The sequence below is a fragment of the Venturia canescens genome, chromosome 2 (genome assembly GCF_019457755.1).
Source record: "Venturia canescens isolate UGA chromosome 2, ASM1945775v1, whole genome shotgun sequence".
NCBI classification, from domain to species: Eukaryota; Metazoa; Arthropoda; class Insecta; order Hymenoptera; family Ichneumonidae; genus Venturia; species Venturia canescens.
Window position 1 is genome coordinate 24,841,016 of NC_057422.1, and position 25,555 is coordinate 24,866,570.

General features: G+C 35.4%; 2 protein-coding genes across 7 annotated transcripts; both read right to left on the reverse strand.

Moving 5' to 3' along the window:
- Positions 1 to 381: 381 nt before the first annotated feature.
- LOC122406397 (endoglucanase E-4-like) lies at positions 382 to 11,153 on the reverse strand. 4 transcript variants are annotated; one of them, XM_043411820.1, is made up of 7 exons: positions 11,090 to 11,132; positions 8,244 to 8,744; positions 5,298 to 5,535; positions 4,744 to 5,022; positions 2,539 to 2,879; positions 2,071 to 2,320; positions 382 to 1,916 (listed from the first exon to the last, which is right to left on the reverse strand). In XM_043411820.1, the coding sequence occupies exons 2-7, from the start codon at positions 8,274 to 8,276 to the stop codon at positions 1,627 to 1,629; spliced, it is 1,431 nt and encodes a 476-aa protein (XP_043267755.1). In that variant the 5' UTR covers positions 8,277 to 8,744; positions 11,090 to 11,132; the 3' UTR covers positions 382 to 1,626. The 4 variants fall into 4 exon arrangements, with proteins under 4 accessions (XP_043267755.1, XP_043267757.1, XP_043267754.1 ...); XM_043411822.1 differs by lacking the exon at positions 8,244 to 8,744 and having other exon boundaries at positions 11,090 to 11,153; XM_043411819.1 differs by lacking the exon at positions 11,090 to 11,132 and having other exon boundaries at positions 8,244 to 9,905.
- A 4,274-nt stretch (positions 11,154 to 15,427) lies between these two features.
- On the reverse strand, positions 15,428 to 24,825 carry LOC122406456 (alpha-tocopherol transfer protein-like). 3 transcript variants are annotated; one of them, XM_043411914.1, is made up of 5 exons: positions 24,610 to 24,825; positions 21,517 to 21,652; positions 21,246 to 21,405; positions 15,963 to 16,432; positions 15,428 to 15,726 (listed from the first exon to the last, which is right to left on the reverse strand). In XM_043411914.1, exons 2-5 carry the CDS (start codon positions 21,650 to 21,652, stop codon positions 15,575 to 15,577), a joined length of 918 nt encoding a protein of 305 aa, XP_043267849.1. In that variant the 5' UTR covers positions 24,610 to 24,825; the 3' UTR covers positions 15,428 to 15,574. The 3 variants fall into 3 exon arrangements, with proteins under 3 accessions (XP_043267849.1, XP_043267850.1, XP_043267848.1); XM_043411915.1 differs by lacking the exon at positions 24,610 to 24,825 and adding an exon at positions 23,148 to 23,190; XM_043411913.1 differs by lacking the exon at positions 24,610 to 24,825 and having other exon boundaries at positions 21,517 to 21,661.
- Between the last annotated feature and the right edge of the window lie 730 nt (positions 24,826 to 25,555).

Sequence of the window (25,555 nt, forward strand, 5' to 3'; positions counted from 1 at the left end):
TTTCAGCGATACACACTTGTTGCGGTTGCGATACCTCATGCATACAAATTATCGTTTGTATGTTTTATTCTTCCCACTTTATGCATCCGTATCCCAGTGATAATTTTTCATTACAAAATGATTGCCATAGTTAGCTCTTTTATCTGAATAAAGTCATTAACGATTAAGCGATTTACGATTTCTTACTTATCCTCTATGATGAATGATCGAAATGGTCTGTAAGTATGCTTATATACGGAGTTAAGTAAATAAATATCTTAAGAGGTGGAAACAAAAAACGTTACGAGACTGTTAATCAATTGAAATATGTGGTGTAAAGAAAGAAGTATCTCGATGGAAAAACATTGAATTTCTATGCTTTCGCCAAATAAATAAAATGTATTTGTTTTCGCACCTTATATTTTTCATACAACTGTAGATACATATTTCATATTCCACGATCACAAATATTTCATGAATATTCCAAAGACTCTGAATAAGAAATTTTTTAAAACAATTTTTAGAGAGAAATATTTTTTAAAAAGGTCAAATCATTAAATACAAAATTAATTTAGTTTGTTTCGTCGCATCGCGTAATAATTTCAGCAATTTTTATAATACGCAGTAGAATGCTTTTTGGACATTCTTTGTCATGGATAATCGAAACCTCTTCTTACCGAAGACTCGTTTTGTGTGAAAACGTAGGATACGTTGAAACTGACCGAACTATGTTTAAAGGTAATTCTGTATTTTTGTTGAAATATTAAAAACTGACTGAAACTTATATATGGTGCAACAATAGTCTTTATGGACCGACTGTCAAAATTTCAAATCGATTCACCATTTAGTTTTCGAGATATTCGCGATTAAAAGTGGATCATTTTGTACGCGATGCCTGTACCTAACACGTCACTGGATAGCACTTTGTTTACATTTTTTATTACCGACTCTAAACGGATCTTACGACTTTAAAGCAAAATCAGTCGTGTATTCAGTACTGTTGTGAGATTAATATTTTAAAAATGCGAAATTTTTGATGATCTAGTTCCGGAGATATCGACTGATGAACTGTTTTAATTTTATGTGATGCGGAACGAGCGCATGACGACGTGGCAACAGTGTACGGTGCGGCGATCTGATAGACGCAATACAAAACAATATGAAAGCTTTTTTCTCAAATGTTCGACCACGTTTCTCGATCGAATTGCCATTTGAACACTTTTTAACTTCTTTCACGACGAATAAATGAGATTTCGGGAAATGCTGACATTTTGACGCTCGACGCTGTAGTAATACCGAAGAATGGCGTTGTTGCCACATGTACAGCGCCACTTTCTATATGTGCAGAGGACCTTTCTATTATTGTATGTATTCGTGCATTAGGCATGATTGTGTAGGACAGGCAGAGTGTACAAGCTTTGACAAAACCGTGTAGCCGGCAGCACGGTATAAGCATTGGATTTCATTGTACGCCGCGCCCCAAACTTTTGAGCTCGTACGTGTACATACAGAACTACCTTAAAGGGCAACGTCGCATGAAAAATTATGACAAGTAATAAAATCGGTGCTCCATGAAGATCAGACAAAAAATCGAAGATATCGAACAAAATTTATAAAACGAAGAAAAACAGCGACGCGAGTTCTCTGTCAATCGACGTTTTTAATAACGATCCGTTGGAGCAAACCTGCCAGAGCGCTCGTAAATCCAGCGTTATAATCGAGGGTCACTTCTGTGTAAACATAATCTTCTCGACGATCCCGAAAATTGTCAGTTTCATCCGGTCCAGATACTAATGCACCGTGCAAAATCTGAGGATTTGGATTTTTACTAATAAATTCTGGCCATCCACAGGGGGCTGGACGATTTGGACAAGAAGCGGCTGCATGATGTGGCTGATTAGGCGAATCCCTTCCCCAACCGATCACGTAACTCCTCCCTGTTACAGAAAAATCTTTATCAAACCTTTTTGTTTTACCATCCATTGTACGAACTCGATGGCTATATAATCGTATCGATACTTTTTATTTTAGTAACAAATATCTCGATTTATTAATGAACGAATGTTCTTATAATAAAGTTGTTACAATTACCTGCACCTCCCAACATATAGTGAATTTGTTGCTTGGCAAAATCACGATATTCCTGGGAATTACCGATATCCGGTGTGTCGGCGGCTTCGAGGCACACGAAAGCCACGTTCGCGGCATGGCACAAAGTGCCGAATTTGTCGATATAGAGAAGTCCCTTGGGGGTTCGTTTCTGCTGATGTACCGAAAAGTCACAGAACGCGCGCGCTGCATTCTGATATTCCGGTTGGCCAGTAAGTTGAGCGAGCAGCACCTGTTTTCATCATCAAAAAATAAGAGTTAATGTTTTCTTTCGTGTTTACGAACGTAAGAAAATGTTATGAACATTTCTGGCCGAATCTCACATCAGAAAAACTTACTAAGTTGGTCCAAATAAGATTCATTACACGCAGCAGTCTTTTATGATTTTTTTGTTTTTTGTTAAAGAGACTAATCTCATGCTCTCCTGATATTTATAGGGAATGCACCTACCTGAACTCCCGCGACCTTCTTGTTGTAAAAAAACTCATTGGGTCTCTCTTTGAGATGGAAATGCTGATAATGATGTTCAGCATCCTCGAGATATCGCGAATCGTTGGTTGCTTTGAAGAGCCAGGCCGCCGCCCATGCAAGTTCGTCACCGTAATCTGTGCTCTCGTAATATTGTGCTGCACCTCTTATAGCCTCGTGGTAAAGGCCGCGAAATGTATTCGCGAATTTATAAAGTTGACGAGCGTGTTCAAGACACTCGACGCTATAATTGTAATCGGAGTTCTTGAAGACTATAGAGGAAGCCGCGAGAGCCGCTGCTGTTTCACCCGCGAGATCCGAACCTGTGAATTTGACCAATTGAGAGAGTATATGTGCACGAAAAAAAAAGAAAACGAGCACGATCCTATTTTCAACCGCATTACTTTGCTCAATAAAAAATTCGATGCGAATTATATAATTTGTCACAATCATGCGTGTGATATGACGCAACCGAGGCTGACGCAATTAATACAGCATGTGTACGTAACGATTCTTAAATTTGGTCGTGCATGAGTGCAGTATAATTCGAGTAAAGAATCTTGCCCAGAATCAATTGACGGTTGAACAATCGTAAACTTTCGTTTCGTATTAAATGGCTTTGTCAAATTGCGAGACGACAACCTGCACGCAATGCGGCAATTGATGAATCGTATTCAAATTCAAACGTTTGCTCCAATGAGATTGCTTTGCTCCAAAAAAAGTCTGCAACCAATGAAATTTCAACGTTTCGGCGTTTGTCACGTCCCGATAACCGTCATAACGATAATCCCATATTTATCATGATAAATTCAAAGGATAGAGCCTCGTCTTTCTCGTGTGCGCTACCCCAGAGCTCCTATACCAAGCACTGTTCTATACGCAATATACGAGGACAATCGAAAGGAACCGCGTAGTGCGAAATTTAAATTTCAACGTGTTTCCCGTGTCGTTCTCGTGCCGCGCTTACCACGAATACAAAACGGACGCACCGTGAATCTTTCCCACCTCGTATATGAGGGATTCTCTGTCAAACCGGCCGCTCTTTTTCCGACCATCTCAGATCTACTTCATAACTGATTATATCAAAGTACTACTAAACGGCACTCTATGTGAATTTTTTCAGATTTTTAAATTCATAATTTTATAATATATTGTTTTTTTTTTCAAATGAATATATCTCGGAAACTTGAAGTAACTGAAAAAAAATGTATTTCCATAAAAGTTGTAGTTTCGTGTTAGCTTTCGAGCGGACGACTCGAAATAATTTTTACGTTCTGGTAACGATAACTTTTTACGAAAAAAGGGGAGAATTATTTTTTTATTCAGAAACAGCCATTTTTTTTGGCTGAAAAAATTACAGAGTTTTTCAATATGTCTGACGATATTGCAAAAAAATCGGCAGAGTGGCACGGATCGAGGATCGAGATCTCCAAAATACTGAAAGACTCTGTAATTTTTTCAGTCAAAAAGACTGGCTATTTTTGAATAAAAAAAAATTAATTTTTGTGATTTTATTTTTTTTTACCCTAGAACCTCGATCCGTGCCACTCTAGCGATTTTTTTGCGATATTGTCAGACATATTGGAAAACTCTGTAATTTTTTCAGCCAAAAAAATGGCTGTTTCTGAATAAAAAAATAATTCTCCCCTTTTTTCGTAAAAAGTCATCGTTACCAGAACGTAAAAATTATTTCGAGTCATCCGCTCGAAAGCTAATACGAAACTACAACTTTTATGTGAAAACATTTTTTTTCAGTTACTTCAAGTTTCCGAGATATATCCATTTGAAAAAAAAAAAAATATTTTCTAAAATTACGAATTTAAAAATCTGAAAAAATTCACATAGAGTGCTTTTTAGTAGTACTTTGATATAATCAGTTATGGGGTAGACTGAGATGGTCAAAAAAAAGTGGCTGGTTTGACAAAGAATCCCTCATATTCGAGAATCATACATATATGTCTACCTCTTTTCATTGTTCAATACCTACACGCACGTCTCCACGCATATGCATTCTCGGGTAATTAATTTATTCGACACGGATTTGTGCTGATCGAGAAACTTCGCTATAATAACGTGTCTTTATACATTGTTAATCATATGCCTTCAACCATGCTTCCTAATAAATATTGCTCGACATTCAATTACCATTTCGATAGCGCAATACTAGTCAATAATTAAATTATTAACCTGGGTGTTCTGGATCGATCCTAAACGCTGGTCTGGTCGTGTTGAGCTCTTCCGGTCTTCCCCAAAAAGTATGATCAATGGTGAAATCTCCAACTTGGCCGTAAAGAACGAATTCACTGACGTGACACTTGATGAAGTAATCGGTGGCCCATTTAATTGACTTTCTTATTTCATTGAGTTGCCCAGCTGCTTCATAGGCTTCGGGCCAACTGAGTGCACCCCAGGCGAGCAGGGTCGTTGTAGAGGCCATCGTAAATCCAAATTTTACAAAGTCACCCGCTGTTTTCGGTATGAGTCATCAGTTTTTCATTCAAATTTTTCAGTATACGCACAATCGATTGTTTTATACCATTTACGAATCACATTTATAGCAATGCAAACAGCAAAGTGTTCGTCTTGCAAATTCGAGGACTGCTTTGAATATTATTTTTCTCCGATCAAACGATAGGTTTATCTCAATTGCTGTTGTATGATGCCCGAGCAGGATCAAGACATAGTTAGATCAATCGTATACAAATAAATTATATATACGATAAATAGTATGAATGCGTTACCGTCGTAATATCCGCCGGTAAGATCCTCGCCGTTCGAGCCACGATCGCCAAGGGCGGAATCACTCCTCCACGGTATTCTATTGTCAGGGGGAAGTTTTCCAGAGCGTTGAGCCTCGTAGAACAATAGGGATAGTGCCAAAACTTTAGCGTAATCAGTTTCCTCGATCGCCTCAACTCGCAGTGCTGCTGGTAATCCCTCGATTTCACTTACCCTCAGCATTGCAGCCATTGCGAGAATCTGTAGGTAAAGAATTTTTATCGGAAAATTTTAATAATGCATATACAGAGAGATAATATATAAAAATTTGAATATATTGGAATATATTAGACACAGCGGAGCGATTATATTGTCACCTAAATTGTCTTGATTTCGAATAATTTCATTGAAATTTTTTATAAGCGAGAGTCTGAGAGACGTGAAGCTACATTGAAACGGACATTTACGAACAAGTATCCATGCCATATACTCATATACAATAGCGGGAAAACGACCACGTGGAGTTTTCTCGATCACGAATGCTGCACGCGATGCAAACTCCCCCTCGGCCGAGAATGCAGCCAAGTGAGCGAAGGGTTTTGCGTGTATAAAACGTTTTCTCTCAGTCTTTACAGAAAATTATATTTTGCCCGAGAATATGAGAGATCCGAATGAGTAGCAAGTTCTCAAAGTAGACACAAATAAATATTTATGGCGCAATGTTTTTCGTAGTAGGATCACGTTGCGTTGAAATTTCTTAACGGTGTTATTAAAACGTTACTAAACTTTTATTATATCACATGATTTTTGAAGGCTGAATAATTTTCAATGTTTTTTTTTTCTACGCAATGAATAGAGAGCAGCTCCGTCTTGGTTTGATTATTTTCAGCGCGCTGTATCAGTTACTTTCACCGCGCCACTTGTAATCCCGTAACAGATAATTAGACTCATCGAATAACGAATCAAGTAGATAAATGCCACAAATTAATCTCTCATCTGAAGATTTTTTTTTGCATATTTCACTTTATATTTCACTATTTGACTGAAATAATTGATGCCAATGCACGTATATTAAAAGGAAGAAGGGAGTTAAGGAGTTTCGGTACAGGCGACACAATGGTGCCATGCTAAACCATGCTAAAAACATAAAAAATTTCAAAAAGTTCAGAATTTTATAAAATTTGGTGAACATATTCTTTCGTGCCAAATTTGACAATACAAATTTTTTAAGATTTTTCTTCTACACAGTTATCGAGTAATTCATCACTAAAGTTCACGTGTATAAGTATAGCATTTCCATATACATGTAGGTATACATTCCGGGCATAAGAAATCTACTTTAATGCGTAATTACTCGATAACAAGGTAGAAGAAAATTTTGAAAAAATTGTGTTTTCGCACTTGATGTTGAAGAACATTATCACCAAATTTGATGAATTTAGACTTCTGTACCGAAACTCCTTAAGGATGTTTGCGTTTCGCATGGTGCGGCGCTTAGATAATAGGGTATTTTACACCATGTAAAAAAATATATAAAAATGCATGTTTATGATAGATTTCGTAAAAAGTAAACGAGAAACGTCAATATTTATTCATAAAAATGCAATGTAAATTTTATAATTCAATTTTAAAAATCGTCTTTTTTCAACTGTTTTTCAAATATCGAAAACGCCATCCGCCATATTGGATTCCAACGTGACGTCACTCCGATAGTAAACAATTTAGATTCTTATTGTGCGCTCCGTGTTATTTTGAAATTTTACAAGTTATTATGCACGCTTGTGGACTTTTATCATTCATTTGATTAAAATCGCATTATGGAAAACGGTTTTGTGAAAGCAGATAGTACAAATCTACCAATGATAAATATGTTGATGGTGGCGATGAATCCATAATTTTTGTGGCATTTTTACACTTGTATTATTGCATTCAGGCACGAGACACCAATGATATACCACTATAACTCATTATTTTTACAAATCTTATGACTTGGTCTTTCGCAATTATATTGTTTACTAACGGAGTGACGTCCCAAACCGAAAAAAACATGGCGGCTAGCGTTTCCGCGCGAAAATTGAAAATCATAAATAAAAAATAATTTTCCAGACAGTTTTCGGTCTTATAAAATTGAAATAAAAATTCTACTAGTTTATTACAATCACAGGATTATTTTAAAACAGTTTTCAAAAAAGGTGTAATACCCTATTGCGGGCGGGCTCTCATATAAGATATATGTCATATATATGTCGGACGCACTCGAGCGCGGCGGAAGAGTATACCCAATAATACCTATATTTATAGGCACATGGAGACATGCGATTAGGGGTCGAGTATACTCAGCATGCAGGATCAAGGCTGCAAGGACTAAGAGATGAAGTCAAAGCAAAAGAGAACTGAGGAATATAACAGCAAGACTCACGTATTATTTGCTATGAGTATTGGCGCTTGTCACACACTAATTACGAGAACGTTGAACTCGAGATTTTCTCAGAATGCTTCGAGATAAATAAATGAACTGTTGTATATGTGTAGACTAGTATTGATTTCACAGATAAATTTCGAGTTACCATTTCGATGAGTTAATCGGTTGATGGTGGATAAAAATAAATGACAAATATAAATAAATCCCACTGTGAATCCCCATGAGAGTCAACATTTCATTCCCACCGACATAAGGATTCGAATTGTAAAAAGCACTTATCGACCGATTCAATATCAATGTTTCTTTAACTCTGAATCATTTTTAATATGTAAAAATTGCAAAATAAATTCTATAACGAGGATAGATTGCAGCTGTGGATTTCGGAGCCATCTGACGTTTGTCATTTCTTTTCATATGGAACAATAACGTTCTTATATACATTATGACAGGCACTGCGTTCTGAGTTGACCGATTTTTCTTACACCTCGATATATGTGCGAACATTAATATTTCAAATTTGTTTCATTATTTACGAATGTAATCATACCGAAATCTCAGCGATGAAGATTTTTAATTCCATCCTTTTTTTTCTCTTGTAACAACGACACCGGAAACACTTATAAATGCTCACTCATCAATAGATAGAACGGTTGGTATTTTTGTTATTCATGCGATTTAGCGGGCCGCATGATAAAACACACCAGATGAGTTTGTGGCTGTGAACGAGACACGAGTGAACGCTGACTAAATGTTTAAATCACATGTCACACGTTCGATTCTGTATGTGTGTCGCTTTCCTTTTTCCCAATTTTTCACGAGTATAAAAAAAAAGATGTCGAATGGAGAATAGTTTTTTTCCAAAAATTCTTCCAAATTTTATCTTTTTTTTCTTCCAGCTCCTCCGTCGAGACTTCCAACAGTGAAATTTCACTGAACAAGATATTCCAACGCAGTCTCTCACTATTATATAGAAAGTTTTGTATTCAACTACTGTCACTCGCGTACACGAGCGAGAACAAGAGTTGTCACTCTCGAAAGATTCGTGTTTCTGAAATGCGAGTAAATTCCATTCAAGGTGTTGAACAACACGTTCAATGACAGAAGGAAAAAGGTAATAATGAAAATTCTCGTCGATTCACATGTTTTGCTCGAGTTTTGGAAAACCTCACACGTATCATATTATTTATGTATATTTATATATACTATATTGTGACAATCACTTTATATTAAGAGATCGTAAATGCGGAATTTCGCTATACCAATCACTTTGAACACTCGCCTTCGTTACTTCATTGAATTTCGATGCGCATAATTTTACGTCAAACTACGTCAACGCGTTTGTGTACACACGAACATTCGTAAATAATAATAAGGCGAAGATCGATGCAAATAACTCGATGAATCGACGAGTTACGACGTGACGATTTCATAAACGACAAACGAACTTTTTTCATCACTATTTTTCATACCACTCTTTTAACTAACGTTTAATTAAACACTTCAGTCGTTCCAAACACATTGCATTCACGCAATTATTCTATTTCGGAAAGGGAATATTGATGACTGTGGTTTAAACGCTTGATAACTTTCGTTCTGATCACAGTACAAAAAACAAATGTCAAACGTTTGAAGCAGCAACCGAAAGTGCATCTACGATATCGACCGGAAAAAAGTTTTGGTTCGTCAAAGTAATAAATAATTTGACGAAAAATAACGAGCATTCAACAAAAACTCTTCAGTCACCGAAAATTCACCAGACGTTTAAATTAATTTGAAGTACAAGCTGCGCTACGCGTGTACAGAGAAGCGAGGATGAATTTGAACAGTTGAACAGCACGAGCTCTGCGGTAGTACGACGTGTAAAGATTTCTTCAGTTTCGCTTACGCACGTATTTGTTTCTCGTCTCGGTATAGACGACCAAGCCAAGAGAATCTCTCGACATACACGCGACTGTACTCTTTAACGTTTTCTCTTATGCTCTTGTAATTCGTCGAGGTGGTATTTTCTCATAACGTAAACGATCTTTCCTCGAAAATGATGACGATTACGCGGGGGAGTAACGACAAATATACGAGCGTAAGTTCATCGTTGCAACAAACCTCGAAATCTAATAGTTCTCGCGGTACACGTCAATTTCTAAAATTTGTCTTTTTTTACTAAAAACGAGATAATGCTGCGAAAAAAATCGTATCAAACTTTTTAAAAAACAAAATTAAAGCTGAGGCTTGTGCCTTTGAAGACGCGCTCGCAAAACTAAGGACAAAAATTTTTATCTCCAAACGCGGTCCAGTTAAAAACGATAAAAATAACGCCAAAAAACGAACCGTTTCAATATGGTGTAGCACACGTAAAAAAAGTCGTAGAAACTTTTCAAAAAAACCAAATTGAAGCCAAATGTCTCTCCTTTAAAATGCGTCTTGTTGCATTCCGATATATTGACTAGCGGCGTCGTGGCACAAAAAAGAGTGCGAGAACTTTTCCGGACTTTTGTCCGGAAACTTTTGACCGGTAGTGTACGTTTCACTCAATATGCATGAAAATATGTATATTTTCGAATATTTTACCACAATTTTATTTTTCTACCATCACGGTGTTCAAATAATGCAGAATATTTTTCGGTAACTCAACGATTTTCCGTTTGTGTATACTGTAAACGTTGGGCGACGAGAGCATGCTGTATAATTACGAAGAATCGTTATTTCATTTGCAACTCGTTAATCAAATGCTCAAACTCATTTTCTCAACTTCTTGATTAATAAGATGGCTCTGATGAATTTTTTTCTATATTCCAGACAAATCAATATTTATTTTCGCCATAAAAAATATCAGAAAGTACTATACGGAAAACGTTAAAAGGAAAACGGTTTCTCCGGAAATTTTGCTGCCGCACTATACATAGATGAAGAGATCGCACAAACTGACAATTTTCCACGACAACAATGGATTGACAAAATGTCATTGTATATAAGGCCTGAGACGCGTGGTGACTAATGAGGAAAAGTTATTGAAACAAATGTCAACTCGGATTTACGACGAATCGAAATTTCTTGATGCACGTATACTTTTCATTCAGCCATTGACGCATGTGGACTCGTAATTATTTCTCAATAGTTCGTAGAAACACTGACTCCCGGAATAAAAAAAGAAAGGAACGATCCTTCAGCATGGTGTTCGGAATCGGATGATATTTGTACACGAAACTGCGATAATGGTGCACACTCCAACGACGTTCATTATATTTTATGACAGAACGATGAATTTATTGGTTCACTTTTGTACTTTTTATATTCGAATAACATTTTTCTATACGGCCCTTTTTTATACGCAATTATGAAGCGACATGTGTATGAGAAAAGTATTAACGAGCAAAATTTTAAATGAATGACCACTACCGCCAGGTGTATAAGTTTCGTCGTCCGCTCGGTGAACGAGTGGGTTTTCCCTCATTGAATTTTGCACGACTGCCAATTCAAGAGCGACCAAGAGATGAACGTGTCGATCCGATCAACGTCTCTCTTTCTACATTTGTTTCATCCTTTTCTCCCACATGCATAATTAATACTTTTGACCCATCTTCACACGGCGTATATAAATATATATATATATATATATATGAGTAGATCTATTGAATTTCGCCCAATTTCTCGAGAGGAGTCTTTCGATTTTGCTCAAACTTGGGTACTTCGAAGTACCTTAAAAATTATTCTCAAATACCAAATTTCAACTCTCCAAGTGCTCAAGGTCACGAGAACGAGCCTAATAAAGGTAAAAGAATGTAAATTTTTTGCCTCGTTTTAAGATGATGGTTCACATAAAGACTTTACGTTCAAGTCAGATAATATTGATTCCGTTTCCTTCAGTATACCATCTAGATTATAGAAAAACGTGGTTCAGTCGTTCAGATCAAGAGACCTTTTATTGTGATCAGGTTAAAGGAATTGAAAATTTCAATAAAATTACCTTTTTCAAATTGATGCTACAAGCTCATTTCTAGCTTAATTAACTTCCAATATGGCTCATTTTTTTCGTTTTTCATACCTTTCAAGCGAGTCCTGAGGAAAATTTGGATCACGTGAAGAAGCCTAGAGAAATATCATTCCAAAGTTGGTCTTTTTCGAAATTTTACGAAAAATCGCTAACTTTGACCGTGCACCACGGATTTCTATCAACTCCGATGTTCACAAAAATTTAGGTGAGAGCAGTTCTTTATATGCAGAACGACCCGCTTCGAGGAATTTCTTGGCCCGAACTTCCATCACTCTCTACAGCCTGCCGAAGATGACACAACTCCGAATGCTTTGATATTAAAAAATGTATGATGCAGTTTTTCTAATTTTTTTTGCGGCTGTTTTACGGAGTTTTCAGTATAGTTGTATTGAATCGAACACACATTTACCATATAAACAGCATTACATTTTGTGATAAATAGAATCGTATGCTATACACAGCCTTTTCATACCAATTTTCGTATTCAAAAATATATCATTTTTAAAGAAAAATATATTTTCAATTATGTTGGACTAGCTTTCAATTTTTATAAATTTCATTTTTGGACTTGGTTTAATACTGTTTTTTTTTCATCATGTGAAACGTAATAATTTTTTTCAGCCCTCCGGGCGGAAAGTGGCATTCCGCCTGCGTCGGACAGAAAAATCGTATACACACCTAGGGCAGGAAAATAAGGAAAGTCTCAGATCACATGGGATTGTCGGCCGAGGCGAAGCCGAGGCTCACAAACATGTGGTCTGAGGCTTTACTATTCAGTCGTGTATAATACAGTTTGAATTTACTCTCCAATTTACTTTATATGAAATATTGAATATCTCCTCATTTCTTTGTATGGTAAACAATAACGGTGCAAGGATGAAGATGTATAAGACGATTCGAAGGGCTATGAACACAGTGTGAACGTTGGAATTTTAGGTTTTTTTTGTTTATTGTATAAATCAAATTTATTTGAATGGATTTAAATAAAACCTTGTACACATCTTTTACACACTCAGAAGTACTGGAAAAATTTTGTTTTTAATTTGTACCGTGGTATTTTTTTGTATAAGGGTGTGTTGAAAATAGCACTCCCGGAATCGCTGTTGACAGCAAATCTCAAAAGTAGAACATCTCAGGACGAAAAAACAAAAAGATTCTTAAAATACATGAGGTATTCCAGTCCAAGTGTATAAACCTGTGACCCTGATCCACTCGGATTTCTTTGATTTTTTTTACATGCTCGCATTAAGTCTTAAAAACATCCTTATCATATTTTTAGTGTTCCGAACATCTCTCATTTCTGAAAAAAAAAAATTTTTGAAAAAAAAACGTGCTTTAAAAATCTGAAAAAGTTCTAAAAACACCGTGATACCATATAAAAAATTTTAAGTCATCACCCATAGTGGGCAGATTATTTTTTCAGTGTTTTACAAGCTATTAACGTTCTTGAAATTCCAAAAATTTCTCAAATAGTTCACCTTCAGCCGATACCGAGCTATTTTGGTACTCAAATTAATTTCGTTGATAATTTTCGAATAATGCAATAGGAATTATAAATCTTAAAATGAGCATAATGCCTACGTGATGCCTGAATAATACTCCGCAACATGATATAGCGTCTGGAGTTCTTAATATTTTTTTCAGAATAGGTACAAAAAATTCTATTTGTTATATAATTAGTTATAATTATTAATTGAGATTAATTCATGAGAAATAGGTTTTTATCGCAGTTTGCGTATGCATGAAGGAAGGCATGTTACTTGAAGTATATTTTAAACCTGACATACAGCGTGAATACTGTAAAAAACTAGAGACAAGTACATTTATGGTTTTTGACCAGTCACCTATAAAATCATGGAAATCAATGGTTGGAAGACTTTTCATTCAAGAAAGAGAACGTTTTCAAATAAATACAAAAGTTGCCAAGTACATCGGATTACGAACATGAATGTGATTCCATTTTTCAAAAAATGTACTCCTGTTTATATGGTAAATGTGTGTTCGATTCAATACAACTATACTAAAAACATCGTAAAACAGCCGCAAAAAAAATTAGAAACACTGCATCATACATTTTTTAATATCAAAGCACTCGGAGTTGTGTCATCTTCGGCAAGCTGTAGGAGTGATGGAAGTTCAGGCCAAGAAATTCCTCGAATCGTGAGGATTCGTTGAAAATACGCTTTCACTTGTTTGGTACACTAATTCGCTATGGAAGTGTCTGAACGAATGATCCATACCATTTTTCCACATAAAAAAATTATGTAATCTGCACATCGATAATATAGAAATCACCAATATTGCCAAGTTATCCTCTTTCCATTAAGGTGATGTATCACTTGCGTGGTGCTTGCATGAGTGCGAGAGAGATAGCTGCAAAATGGTTACACGTTCTACTCGGACATCCTTGATTTTTTGAGAAAAATAAAAGTTACACCTTGTTCTCTAATAAAATAAGAATAGTATGTAACTCATATTTCCTTTCAAATATCAACCTACTCGGAATAAAACGTGCAGCAGGATTTTTACCGACTGAACAACTGATAGATAACTGGGAATCGTGAAGCCAAAATTGCATCGATAAGGACGGTTCCTAATCGTTCGAAAAACTATCTGCAACGTTTACTCATCTTTTCAGGAATGAACAGAAATTATTACATATTTCTAAACACTGAAAGAAGGGCCAATCGCAGATCATGCGATAATTTAATTGTATTAAATTTTATCAACGCCCGAGTCATCCGTATTATAAATTATTAACACAATATCTCAAAACGTGACGATGACATTTATATCTAGAATCGCGACTGCGACTCAGAGACAAGTGCATTTATGTTATGACGAGTTGCTGCTAGAAACTCTTTACCGGAGCGATAGCGTTTCCAATTGTTTTCGAAAATTTTCAAAATTTGTTTCTTTAAGAATTAATTAATTATAGTATTTCAGAGAATATTGTAAGTTGACGGATTTTTTATTTTTTTTTCTTTCGATTGCAACCTCTTCGAATTCTGTAGCTCAACGCATTGAAAAGATATTAATGATTTATTTTTTAATTGCATCAAAAAATGGGTCGGGTTTTCGCACACATTTTTGGTGTTTATTTGTTTTTTATTTAGTTACATTTGCTCCAGAAAGAACATTTATCATTTGTTTTTTCGTGAAATAAATATTACATAACCGAGGAAGAGCGGTTGGTCCGATGGACAAGGACTCGGGCCCGCAATCTGCGGGTCCCAAGTTCTCGAATCCCGGCCAAGACCAATGAAAATTGAAAAAAATTTTCAAGGGTTTTCTGCTGTGATCCCAGGTGGTTCGGACTCCACCTTCATAAATCCATGCCCTAACACCTCTCTGTGATACGTGTGCGATCGGTTTACTGCTTCAGAGGTCTCCCGTGGACGGTTCTCATCGTGCGGATGATGGCCCTCTAGCCGTGTACTGGCCGGCGCAATGTACCACAGTAGAGGAGGTGCATGCTTGAGCACCTCTGGTAGAGGCGCTTGAGCGTGCTCACACTACAAGGTTTTCTGCAGTTTCCCTTCGCCCTCAGCGAATGCGATACAGTGGGGATTAAGTCGGTTGCAGCCGCAACGGAAGGGAAAAAAAGTGGAATAGGGGCAGGGGGGGGGGGGTCGTAAAAACCGAGAGGTATACGGCTGAAAGATCTAATATCTCGAAATATAATCGAGAATTCAGTGGTTTTTTTCTGTCTCTTTCTTTTTTTTCCAGTCAATATTTCAATCTTGATGATATACGAAAAATTTAATAATTAGAGGGAACGCAACAATCGAAGAGAAGCAAATGGTACATTGGAAACTAGGTAAGTTCCAACGAATAACGTACTACATTGTGAAAAAAAAATTCTTATAACAAATCAGCACATTGATTTTCTAGTCTATCGATAATTGCCTAAAGGATCCGTCCACACCAAAGAGCTCGTCCTGGGTTTTTGGTTTTCCCGGTCTCAGTGCCTCAGTCGCTTTCACCGATTCCTGATCCTCGAACCATGGTCGATATTCCTCCAATTTTTTCATCCATGCGTCTAATCGGTGATTTTATACAAAAATGCCAATGAGTCAATGGTTGAGAAAAGCAATGAAGGCTACGAAAAGTTTTCATGAATTTGTCAGTGGACTATTTTTCTCTTTATATATCGCATTATTTTAAAATCGGAATAATGATTTACTGTCACGCACGCATTCATAAGAATACGAATAAAATGCAAATAATTCGTTAGTTATTCTTCATAATTTTAAATAAACATAGGTTAGTTCTTACCATGGATGTCCTTGACAGGTCCTGCTTTACCACCGTATTCCGTGGGCAAAATATCTTTGGGTATATGTTCGTAGAGAGTTTCCATACCGCTGTGAACGTAAATACGATTTCGTATTTTTTCTTTGAGGAACGGTTTTACAAAATTGATGATAGAGTCGACGAGAGGGCTGACGTTAATGACGTGAACTTCTTTAAGCTTAACCGGGTATGCTTCCTGAACGCAAATTAAAAATTTCTTGAGAATGGTTGGCGTGAATTTAGCGAAGTGTGCTGGCGTCGCGACACTCGCATCGAGTACGTAAACATCTCCTGCAACGCCAACAAGCTCTTCCTTCAATCGTACGTCACCGATCATTAGAACAAGCTTCATTGCGTCCGGTGGATTTGGTGTTGGCAAATTTTTATCTACACCACGCATTAATACCACTCTTCGGCCATTTTCCGTCAGACCAGGAAGAGGAGGAATGTTTCTGTGCATAAAAGAAAAAATATATGGTTTTTTTCTCTTCTCTTCATTTACTTTTTTAAAAACTAATTCTTGTCGATAAAAATATAGCAAATCAATGCTTACTCTATTTATCATTGTCATTATTATTATTATTATTATTATTTGAACGCATAATACATTTTGTATCAATCGCAAATATTCATTTTGAGTTTTTCCAAGTTGTCATCGCATTGTATATATATTAGGGTGGTCGTTATTTGGAGTCAAAATTTATTACATTCTTTCCGCCACCGAAATCGATTTGAAATACATAGTAATGCTGTAATTTTTTCAGATTTTTAAAACAATGTTTAACCTTTGACGACGGGAGTTGGAGTTTTCCATTTAAAGTCATTGTTTTACTGTGGGCCTAAATATGTTTGTGAAATCTTGGAAATTTCAGAAGTTAGTTCACAATCACGTCATTGTTGACGGGCGGCGGCAGTACTGGCAAGCGATACAAAGGTGGGGACGTGTCACTAGCGACGCCACGTATTAAAAACTTGAACTAAAGCATCGAAAATTCGAATTTTTGTTATATAAATTAAAAAACAACACGATGTTGGATAATAATGTAATTAGGTTCAAATGAAGCGGAAAAATATGCGTAATCGAGTAAAAATAGTCTCGTCATAAAATTTTGAGAATGAACCCGTGAAAATGATGAAATAAAAATGCACTTTAATTAATAACGTTCTTTTTGATTAATAATGTTCAATTATGATCATTTCATGATCAAATAATTCGGAGAACATAAAAAGCAAATTTTCGCGTATCTTACGGTCGCAAGACTATAAAATTGCGAGGAACCAATCAAAAACTGAGAACGCAGACTCCACGCCAATTAAAATGCTGAAATTCAGAAAACATGCGCAGAACGGGTTGCTGAATTAAAATTCGGCACTCGATTCTTCAACCACAGAAAGTCACGTCCGAGAGAGATATTCGTTGTATGCAAAACTGGTAGCGCTCTCTAGTGACTCAGTAGCCGCAGTTTTTCTGGATTATTTTCTGGGTTATTATAGGGAAGAGTGGGGCAAAGCGGAACACTTCCCCAAAAATTTAGAATATTTTTTTCTCCACTCGAAATCTGTAAAATTTCGTTGTTCGGCTGAAAATATGCTTCAAAAACTCAAAATTGGAGGAAAAAAAATTTTTTTTTTTTGAAAATTGATTTTTTTTTTAAATCAATGAAGTGACTTATCAGCTCAAGATAAGCCGTGAAATAGTTATTATCATTGTTAATATGGATATTTCCAACATGCGTGAAATTATACAACTTAATCTCGCATTTATACGAGATCATTCATGTTACTCTTATTTTTTAAGGATACACACCTGAAAGTGAGAAAAATCACAACTCTTTTGTTTTTTTGGTAATACCATGGAAAATGGATATAATGTGTATTCAATAAAACAATAGCAGCTATTCCTTCTAGCGATATGGCGAACTCGTTGGAATTTTAGTTTTTCCCGCCGACGTCGCTTCCAAGGCACAATATTGCTTACGGTTGGGATGGGAAAATGTCTTTTGGTGGCACTGAAAATGCTGTTCTAGTTTTTGAATGAGCTGATCCCATTTCGATCTCCATCGAAGAATTCAGTCGCCGATTCTGACTCAAATTTCACTCTGAATTATTTTAATTATAGGATTTTTATTCACATTTCAGATGAAAATGAGTGTGATGCGAACAGTGCGTTTGATCTTCTTTTATTGATCAATTTCGTTTCATCAATTTCAACCAAGTTCTGTTAAAATAGAACGTCAAGAAACGAATAACTTTTAGCAAAATTTAAAATAAATTTAAAAATGAGGCAAAGTAGACAGAAAAAAACGTATCCTCAGCCCACATTATCGTTTTAATATTTTCAATGAAATTCCATTGAAATAAAACATCAAGAAACGAAGAACTTTTAACAATATTCAAAATAAGTAAAAAAAATGGACACAAAAATTTTTTCACAGAAAGAAATGACCACTTTTGCCCCATTTTTTTTTTGATAAAATTCAAATTTCATTCAATTTCACCACACACCTGAGAAAATTAATCAGAATCGTCAAAAGAACGTTTTTTCGAGGGAGAGTCCACTTTGCCCCATAATTTTTTTTTATGGGATATGAAAAATCAATTTTTTAATACTGCAATAGTTGACAGAACGTATGTGAACCGACACTAGCTTAACTGCTTATGGTATCCTCTTACCCCACGTTCTTCAAGAGTACCATGCATAAAGTTGTCGTAAACGAGATAAAATTGTATAAATACCACATATGATGGAAATATCGATATTTTTAATGATAATAACTATTTCACGGCTTATCTTGAATTGATAATTCAATTTATTGAAAAAAAAAAAAAAAAATTGCAATGTAAAAAAAAAAAATTTCTCTCCAATTTTGAGTTTTTGAAGCATGTTTTTAGCCGAATAACGAAATTTTGCAGATTTCCAATGAAGGAAAAAATGTTCTAAATTTTCGGGGGAGTGTTCCGCTTTGCCATCGATATTTTTTCTCCAGCTCCACAAGCATTTTTCTAAATATTATGCCAAACGATGAAGCTAGTCGAAAGGATAGCTCGAAATAAAATTATTTCGGCCGGCCCACCGCATACTTCAATTTTTCATAAGAATAACACGTAAAAAAAAAATCGATGATTATTGTTCCATATCATCCGTAAAAAAAATTTCATCGATATTCTGCTTACATATTTTTGTAGAAAATTGAATTCCCTAGAAATAAAGTCATTTGCCTAGAACCAACCATTCAATGGTTACAGCAGTATGAAGTTTCTAAAGTTATCCAGTCAGATTTCGCATGCATCAATTTTTATTTTCGAGGTCTTTATTTGTCGGGAATGCAATTCTCTACAAAAATACGTAAGTAGAATATTTGTAAAATTTTTTTTACAGATTATATGGAACAATTTTCACCAAAGTTTTTTTCCACGTGTTATTTTTATGTAAAGTTAAAGTATGCGGTGGGCCGGCCGAAATAATTTTATTTCGAGCTGTCCTTTCGACTAGCTTCATTGTTTGGCATAATAAGAAGAAAAATGCTTGTGGTTATTCGAAAATTATAGGAAAAAAAAAGTTTTTTTCCTATAATTTCAAAAGTTTCTAGGAGATATAACAAAAATTCTCCTGCAAGGATAGCCCCATATTTTGATTCTATGAGACGCTCAACGGATTTCCGTTTTTCCATATAAGTAACAGGTAAAAAAATGTTTTTTCCACAATTTCAATGGCTGCGTCTCTTCATTCTCTACAAAAAAACTCTAATATGATTTTCTCATAAAACCTAATGGGTAAACCGTTATTAGACTTTGAATACGACCAACTAACTTAGATATAATCCAAATATTATGAATAATTCCGAATTTTATGACTTAACAAATAAAAAATTTCATAAGTAAATGCTTCATAACTATACCCTCCAATATACGCTCCTGCTAAAAAATTTGCGTTCACATGTCAAAATTTCTGGCCGTAGTAAAAGTTTGATAGCTCAATCAAAAATCATCAAAAATTTAATAAACGTTATTTTGAAGTGGACAAACTAAGCTGTTTTTGCCACTTCGAAATATTTTTTAAGTTTTTTTTCTGACACGTGCTTTCGAACAGAGTCAGTTTTCGAAAAAATTTTGGCCTTCGTTAAAGTGGCCGTCTATCTTGTAGAATTTTTTTCTCTTTTTTTCTTCTTGCTAGCTTTCAAGGAGTTAGCAAAAGCTTTATCGTTATTCTTTTGGAAGTATCGTATGATTTTTGTTTGCAAAGTTATTCTGATTTTAGCTAACAACAGAATTTCAGAAACTGTGTCGTATCTCAAAAAATATGGGAGTTCATAGGAAATGCCATGAGGACCAAAAATTTTTGCGGTTCATAATACACTTGTAATTATTTTAGAATTTGTCTTTGAAATTTTTTGTTTCGGTATTTTTCGCAAAGTCTCGTCTGAGAGAAGCGATGTAAGTCGAGAATTATGGGATTCGGGATAAAATTTCAAGATAGAAAAAAGTTCCAATTCATAATTTTTAACTCACTGACATTGAAAAAAAATTCTATAACGCAACTATCTTCATCTTGTTCCGACAACATCGAACTTAGAGTTAAAAAGTTCGATTTTAGCTCCTTTGTACACTATATACTATTTCTTGAAATTTCTTGTTTTCTTGTTGGAAAAAAAATCCCAAAATGTTAATGCATTTAAAATCATAAATTGAAACTTTCTTTTCTCTTGAAATGTTATTCTAAATCTTATAAATATAGAGTTACGCCGTTCCTCTTTCTTACCTACTGAGTAATTATTTGCAGGATAAAAGCAATATATAAATTATACAATAAGATCCAGTAGAATTTAAAATGCATTCTTGAATTATATATGATTAGATTTAACTTAATTGCTCGTATTCAAAGTCTGATAACAGTTTACACATTAGGTGTATGAGAAAACCACATCGAAGCCTTTTTGTAGAGAATTAAATTTCCTACTAAACCACAGGTAATTATGGTAAAACATAAGTATAAAAAAAATTGGAACTGTTTTGAGGTGGAACCGTGATTCCACACAATTACCTTTACGTGTTATTTATATGGAAAAACAAAAATTCATTGAGTGTCTCGTAGAATCAAAATATGGAGCTGCCCTTGCCGGAGAATTTTTGTTATATCTCCTAGAAACTTTTGAGTTGATAAGACCGGAAAAAAATAAAAAAATGTTTTTTTTTTTGGAACACCCTAATATATATTAATTTTCTTCATCTATTTGACTCAAAAAGAAATGTCAATTTATTAATTACATTAATTCGGCAATCTCACGCATTTCCGGTCTCGTGACGTCACGGTTAGTGAAGAATTCGGGAACTGCTGCGCGCATTGTGAAATACATGTCTAGTTTTCGTTTACATTTTTCCAAGGAAAACTTGCAACCCCGAAGAAAAGTCATGAGCCTCAGGTCATCTGAAAACGATTTTTCATTTATCGAAAATAAAAAAGAAATAATAAAAAATGTATACTTAAGAAAAATGTGGTATGAGTTATAGAATTTGCACACGTTCAACTGAATTTTACCGTAAGTCGAGGGTAAATGCGGCTGCTTAACGAGCCACTCTTTGATAATTTCCAGATCTTTTTGACGAGTTTCTACATTTTCGTTCAACTCTAACCGGATCCGTTTGGACATTTCCTCCGTTGGGTGAATAAGCATCTGGAACATGGAGAAAAAAAGAACGTCATCTCCAAATAACTCGTTAATAACTTTGAATCAAAATTTAGGGTATTATGGGGCAAAATGAACACTTAAGGATTTAAGCAAGTTTCATTGATGAGCATATGGTCTTTCAACTATTTTTGAGTTCCAAAATTGATGCCCAGTCCTTGTTTCCCGAATTTCGTAAAAAAAAAAATTCGGGACAAAACGGACACGGCCCCTCAGAGGCATAAAAATCGAAAAACCGACATTTTTCGAAATACAGCCGTTCCAAGCGACTGTTCCCGAATAGAATGTCAACTCGGTAATATGGGAAAAGAAATGGGACCACTCAGACTCCATTCCTTGGATGTAAATGAAAAAAAATGAGGCAAATCTTATATCCCATTTCTGTCATGTTTTTGAGGAATGCAAAAAATCAACTTTGGGTCCATCGTGTTGGGGTATATTTGGTATTCGCACTATATCGGAGTCTCACCATTGATTCATGGTCCTAGTTTCCGGAATTTCTCCAAAAAAAATTTCCGGGGCAAAACGGACACAGCCTCCAAGGGGCATAAAAATCGAATATCGACATTTTTCGAAATGTAGCAGTTTAGCAGACAGAAAAAAAGGTCACCAAGACAGCCAAGTCCTCGTCTTTTGAAGACCTTTGTTGTATTTTTTGCGAAGGGTTACATTCGTTGTCCTCTGAAGAATGGATTTACCGTGTAACATGCAAAAAATGGGCACACACCTTGTGTACAAGTATTAAAGACGAAGATGTCAGCTATGAGTGCGATTTTTGTAAAAAATGAATAAAAAACCTTTTTTTCCTTATTCGTACTTTGATTACTATTGTTGTTTTTAAAAATAAGTCAAAAAAGCGAATAGATAGTGAGAATGTAGTTTGGGATCTATTTTGCTCTGAACCTTGAATTTTTTGGGGATGTCACCGTGGAATTCAACAATTTACCATGATTTATGGTCAGGACATGATTTGGAACCGAAAAAAAAATTTTATGCATTTTATAAAATTTCAGTTTCGGGAAAGTCCATTTTGCCCCATATTACCCTATATCAAACATTCGCTGAATTATAATATTCGTTATATGCCGATAAATGACAATGATAATAATTATTATTATAATACTCCAGAAAACGATGAAAAATTCTGGGAATATCGCGTATACATAAGAACAAGCGTGGAATAAATAACGTGACGAAAATGAAAACACACAATTGTGAATTTACCACGTAAAATCGTGATTTATGAATAATTTTGAGTGAAACAGTGATGAATCTTGTTTATCCATTCCACTGAATCGAGAATACGTGGATCTCGTCATCGAGATTGATCGTTCTATTTTCCAAAGAAAAGAATATTTGTTCGTCTTACGTGGCCTCGGGTTTTTTGCTCAACGCTTCAATGCTCGTCTCGCTTCTTATGTTTATTGGTCAAATACTGCTTGTGCTAATAAACATTTGGTCCAAAGTTCGAGTCTTGTCTTACCTGCTACTTTAGTTGCGACGAGAATTTTACGATCCTTTTTGATTAATGAATCTTGTATGAATTTATTGATCGACCCCCCCCCCCCCCTCCCACCCTCTACATTCAAACGAAAAAAGTTTAAGTCGCGCGTAATGAAACAAAGAAACAATGAATTCATATTTTCCAAGTACTTAAAGGGGAATTTCAATACGCCAAGAAATAAACGATTTCCGTGTTGAAAAGGGTTAAATATCAACATTAATACGTAAATGAATCGTTCCTTTCACAATGTTATAAGGCCTGAACGTGAAAGAAGTAGAACTCTTCCACAAACCGAACACTGCAACGGTTAGAAAGATGTATTATATTAAATAAAAAACTGTACACGCAACTGTACATATAAAAGTCAAAATAAATTTTCTTAAACTTTTTTTTTACATTCACAAACTTTAGCTTATATTTTTTTGCAAGTGCTTTTTTTCTATTCCGGTTAGTTTACTCCGAATTTTCGACTCAATCATGAGTTTTAATAGTATCAAATTTCCGCTGTGTTGAATCTTCCTTTGGAACTTTGAAACCGCGAGCTCTCATGCATTCAACGACTTCGATTGACAACTTATGCATCATTCGGAGGACTCGCGGTTAGATCGTCTAATTGAATTTTTCGCAGTGCACACGTGACCCGCTATTGCTATTCCTTTTATTTTTCCGGGGTAATATTTAATTTTCGTAACCGGATAACGTAATGATCGATAATGATCTCAGTTTTCACGTGTTCGAGCATTTATATGTCGATGGACCCACATATTTTTTAAACTCGTGGTCGTGCTCAACGATTACGCAACGTGTACAGGTATTACCGCGAGCGCGGCTTGACTGAGGAACTTCATCATACTGACCGAAACATTGCTCAAGAACGTTGTTGCGACTTTCTCTCTTGTAACACTGCAGACGAATAAACCACGACGTGTATTACATTTAAATGTCACCTTATCACCATTATTTCCTGTTTGCCACGATTTTTTGGTCTATATCAAGAAAATTTTATTTCACTTTATCTTAGGTAAACAATTGATTTTTCATTGTTCAAAGTTTTGAATTGGCATCCAAATGAACTTGAGCAATAGATCGAGAGGAAAAGTGTCTACTCTCGACCATGGGTGAATCAATGTACAAGGCCTCAGTGAAAGTTTCTTGTGAATTATTTTTGTGTCAATCAATTTATTTCGGCCTCACCAGCAGCTGGCAGATAGATAATAATTATAAAAACGGTTTCGATATAACGAAAGGAGGAAAATTCAAACGAATTATCCAACTGTGAACGAACTTTTCAATCTTTTTTTTTCAAATCGATTGAATTTCTTAGTTTCACGCATTCGAAAAATTAAATAAAATTCTTTCATTCTAACAAATTCATATTCGAAACAAATAATAACGCACGACGTTGTTATACGTTATCGGAGGAGAAATAATTTCTGCTCACCTTGTCTTATTTTGTCTCAGCAATGTGACTGAAATTGTCGATAAACACACCGAGGAAATTCAAAGAAGTCTGGAAAATCACGCCACACTCGGGAGCACTGTATGATTTTTCTAATTTCCGGAATTGAACGAACCAATAAGATAATAATCACGAAACGGATAACTGCTGTTAACCCGAAGAGATGCGGATGGTTTCAGGGAGTGGAAACAGAGTGCTTGGACCGGTTCTACTTATATTTCGACGTTCCCCACTCTCCGCGCGACTCTCACGATTTGAGCAAGAACTTGCGAAAGAGGAGAGAGAGAGAGAGAGGTGGGCAGACTATTTTAACAGACTTTAATCTGAGAATGAACAACAATGGGGAACGATGAAAATTGAAATGAAAAGTATAAATAAATAAATGGTGATCACAAAATCCTTGGTTTTAACTTGGTGGAAAATAATAAAATAAAATGAAAAAAAGAACAGAAAAACCCTGATCGTTAAACTTAATTGAAAATGCATTACTTCCCGTATTAATTTGTACATTTTCTCACGTATTTTCAGCAAACAAGGAAGAGCGTTTCTGTATTCATTCCATCGAGTTTCATGCGCGTAACGAGCGCGCGCGTGTGTAACAATTTCCATTTGTTCATGTACTTTTCATACAGTAAAAATCATATGTTTAAACAAAAAATTAAGAATTATCTAAGAAATCCATTTAATGAACAATCAAATTAAAATAATTAACAACATCATTCCCTTTTCTGCTATGTGATCTTTCATAATTTTTCGAAGTCGATTAAACGCATGTCGAAACGATTGCAATTGCCTAGCAAAAAATGTATCGGCTCATTGATATTTGGTGATGAAAATATTCGAGTGAAACACATTTTTTAATACCTTACTTCGCTGAAGTATTTCCGTAACATTTATATAACTTTCCATAGCCGAATCACTTTGAATG

What these genes read in the sequence shown, in the direction of transcription:
- LOC122406397 (XM_043411820.1), bottom strand. Translation starts at nt 8,276, where the DNA reads ATGGAATTAAAAATCTTCATCGCTGAGATTTCG. An exon ending in GATCGATCCAGAACACCCAG is followed by an intron (nt 2,880 to 4,743) that starts GTTAATAATTTA and finishes TCAAATTCACAG; the next exon opens with GTTCGGATCTCGCGGGTGAA. An exon ending in AGAAGGTCGCGGGAGTTCAG is followed by an intron (nt 2,321 to 2,538) that starts GTAGGTGCATTC and finishes TGATGAAAACAG; the next exon opens with GTGCTGCTCGCTCAACTTAC.
- LOC122406456 (XM_043411913.1), bottom strand. Translation starts at nt 21,661, where the DNA reads ATGTTCCAGATGCTTATTCACCCAACGGAGGAAATGTCCAAACGGATC. An exon ending in GCATTTACCCTCGACTTACG is followed by an intron (nt 21,406 to 21,516) that starts GTAAAATTCAGT and finishes AATCGTTTTCAG; the next exon opens with ATGACCTGAGGCTCATGACT. An exon ending in ACCTGTCAAGGACATCCATG is followed by an intron (nt 15,727 to 15,962) that starts GTAAGAACTAAC and finishes ATCACCGATTAG; the next exon opens with ACGCATGGATGAAAAAATTG.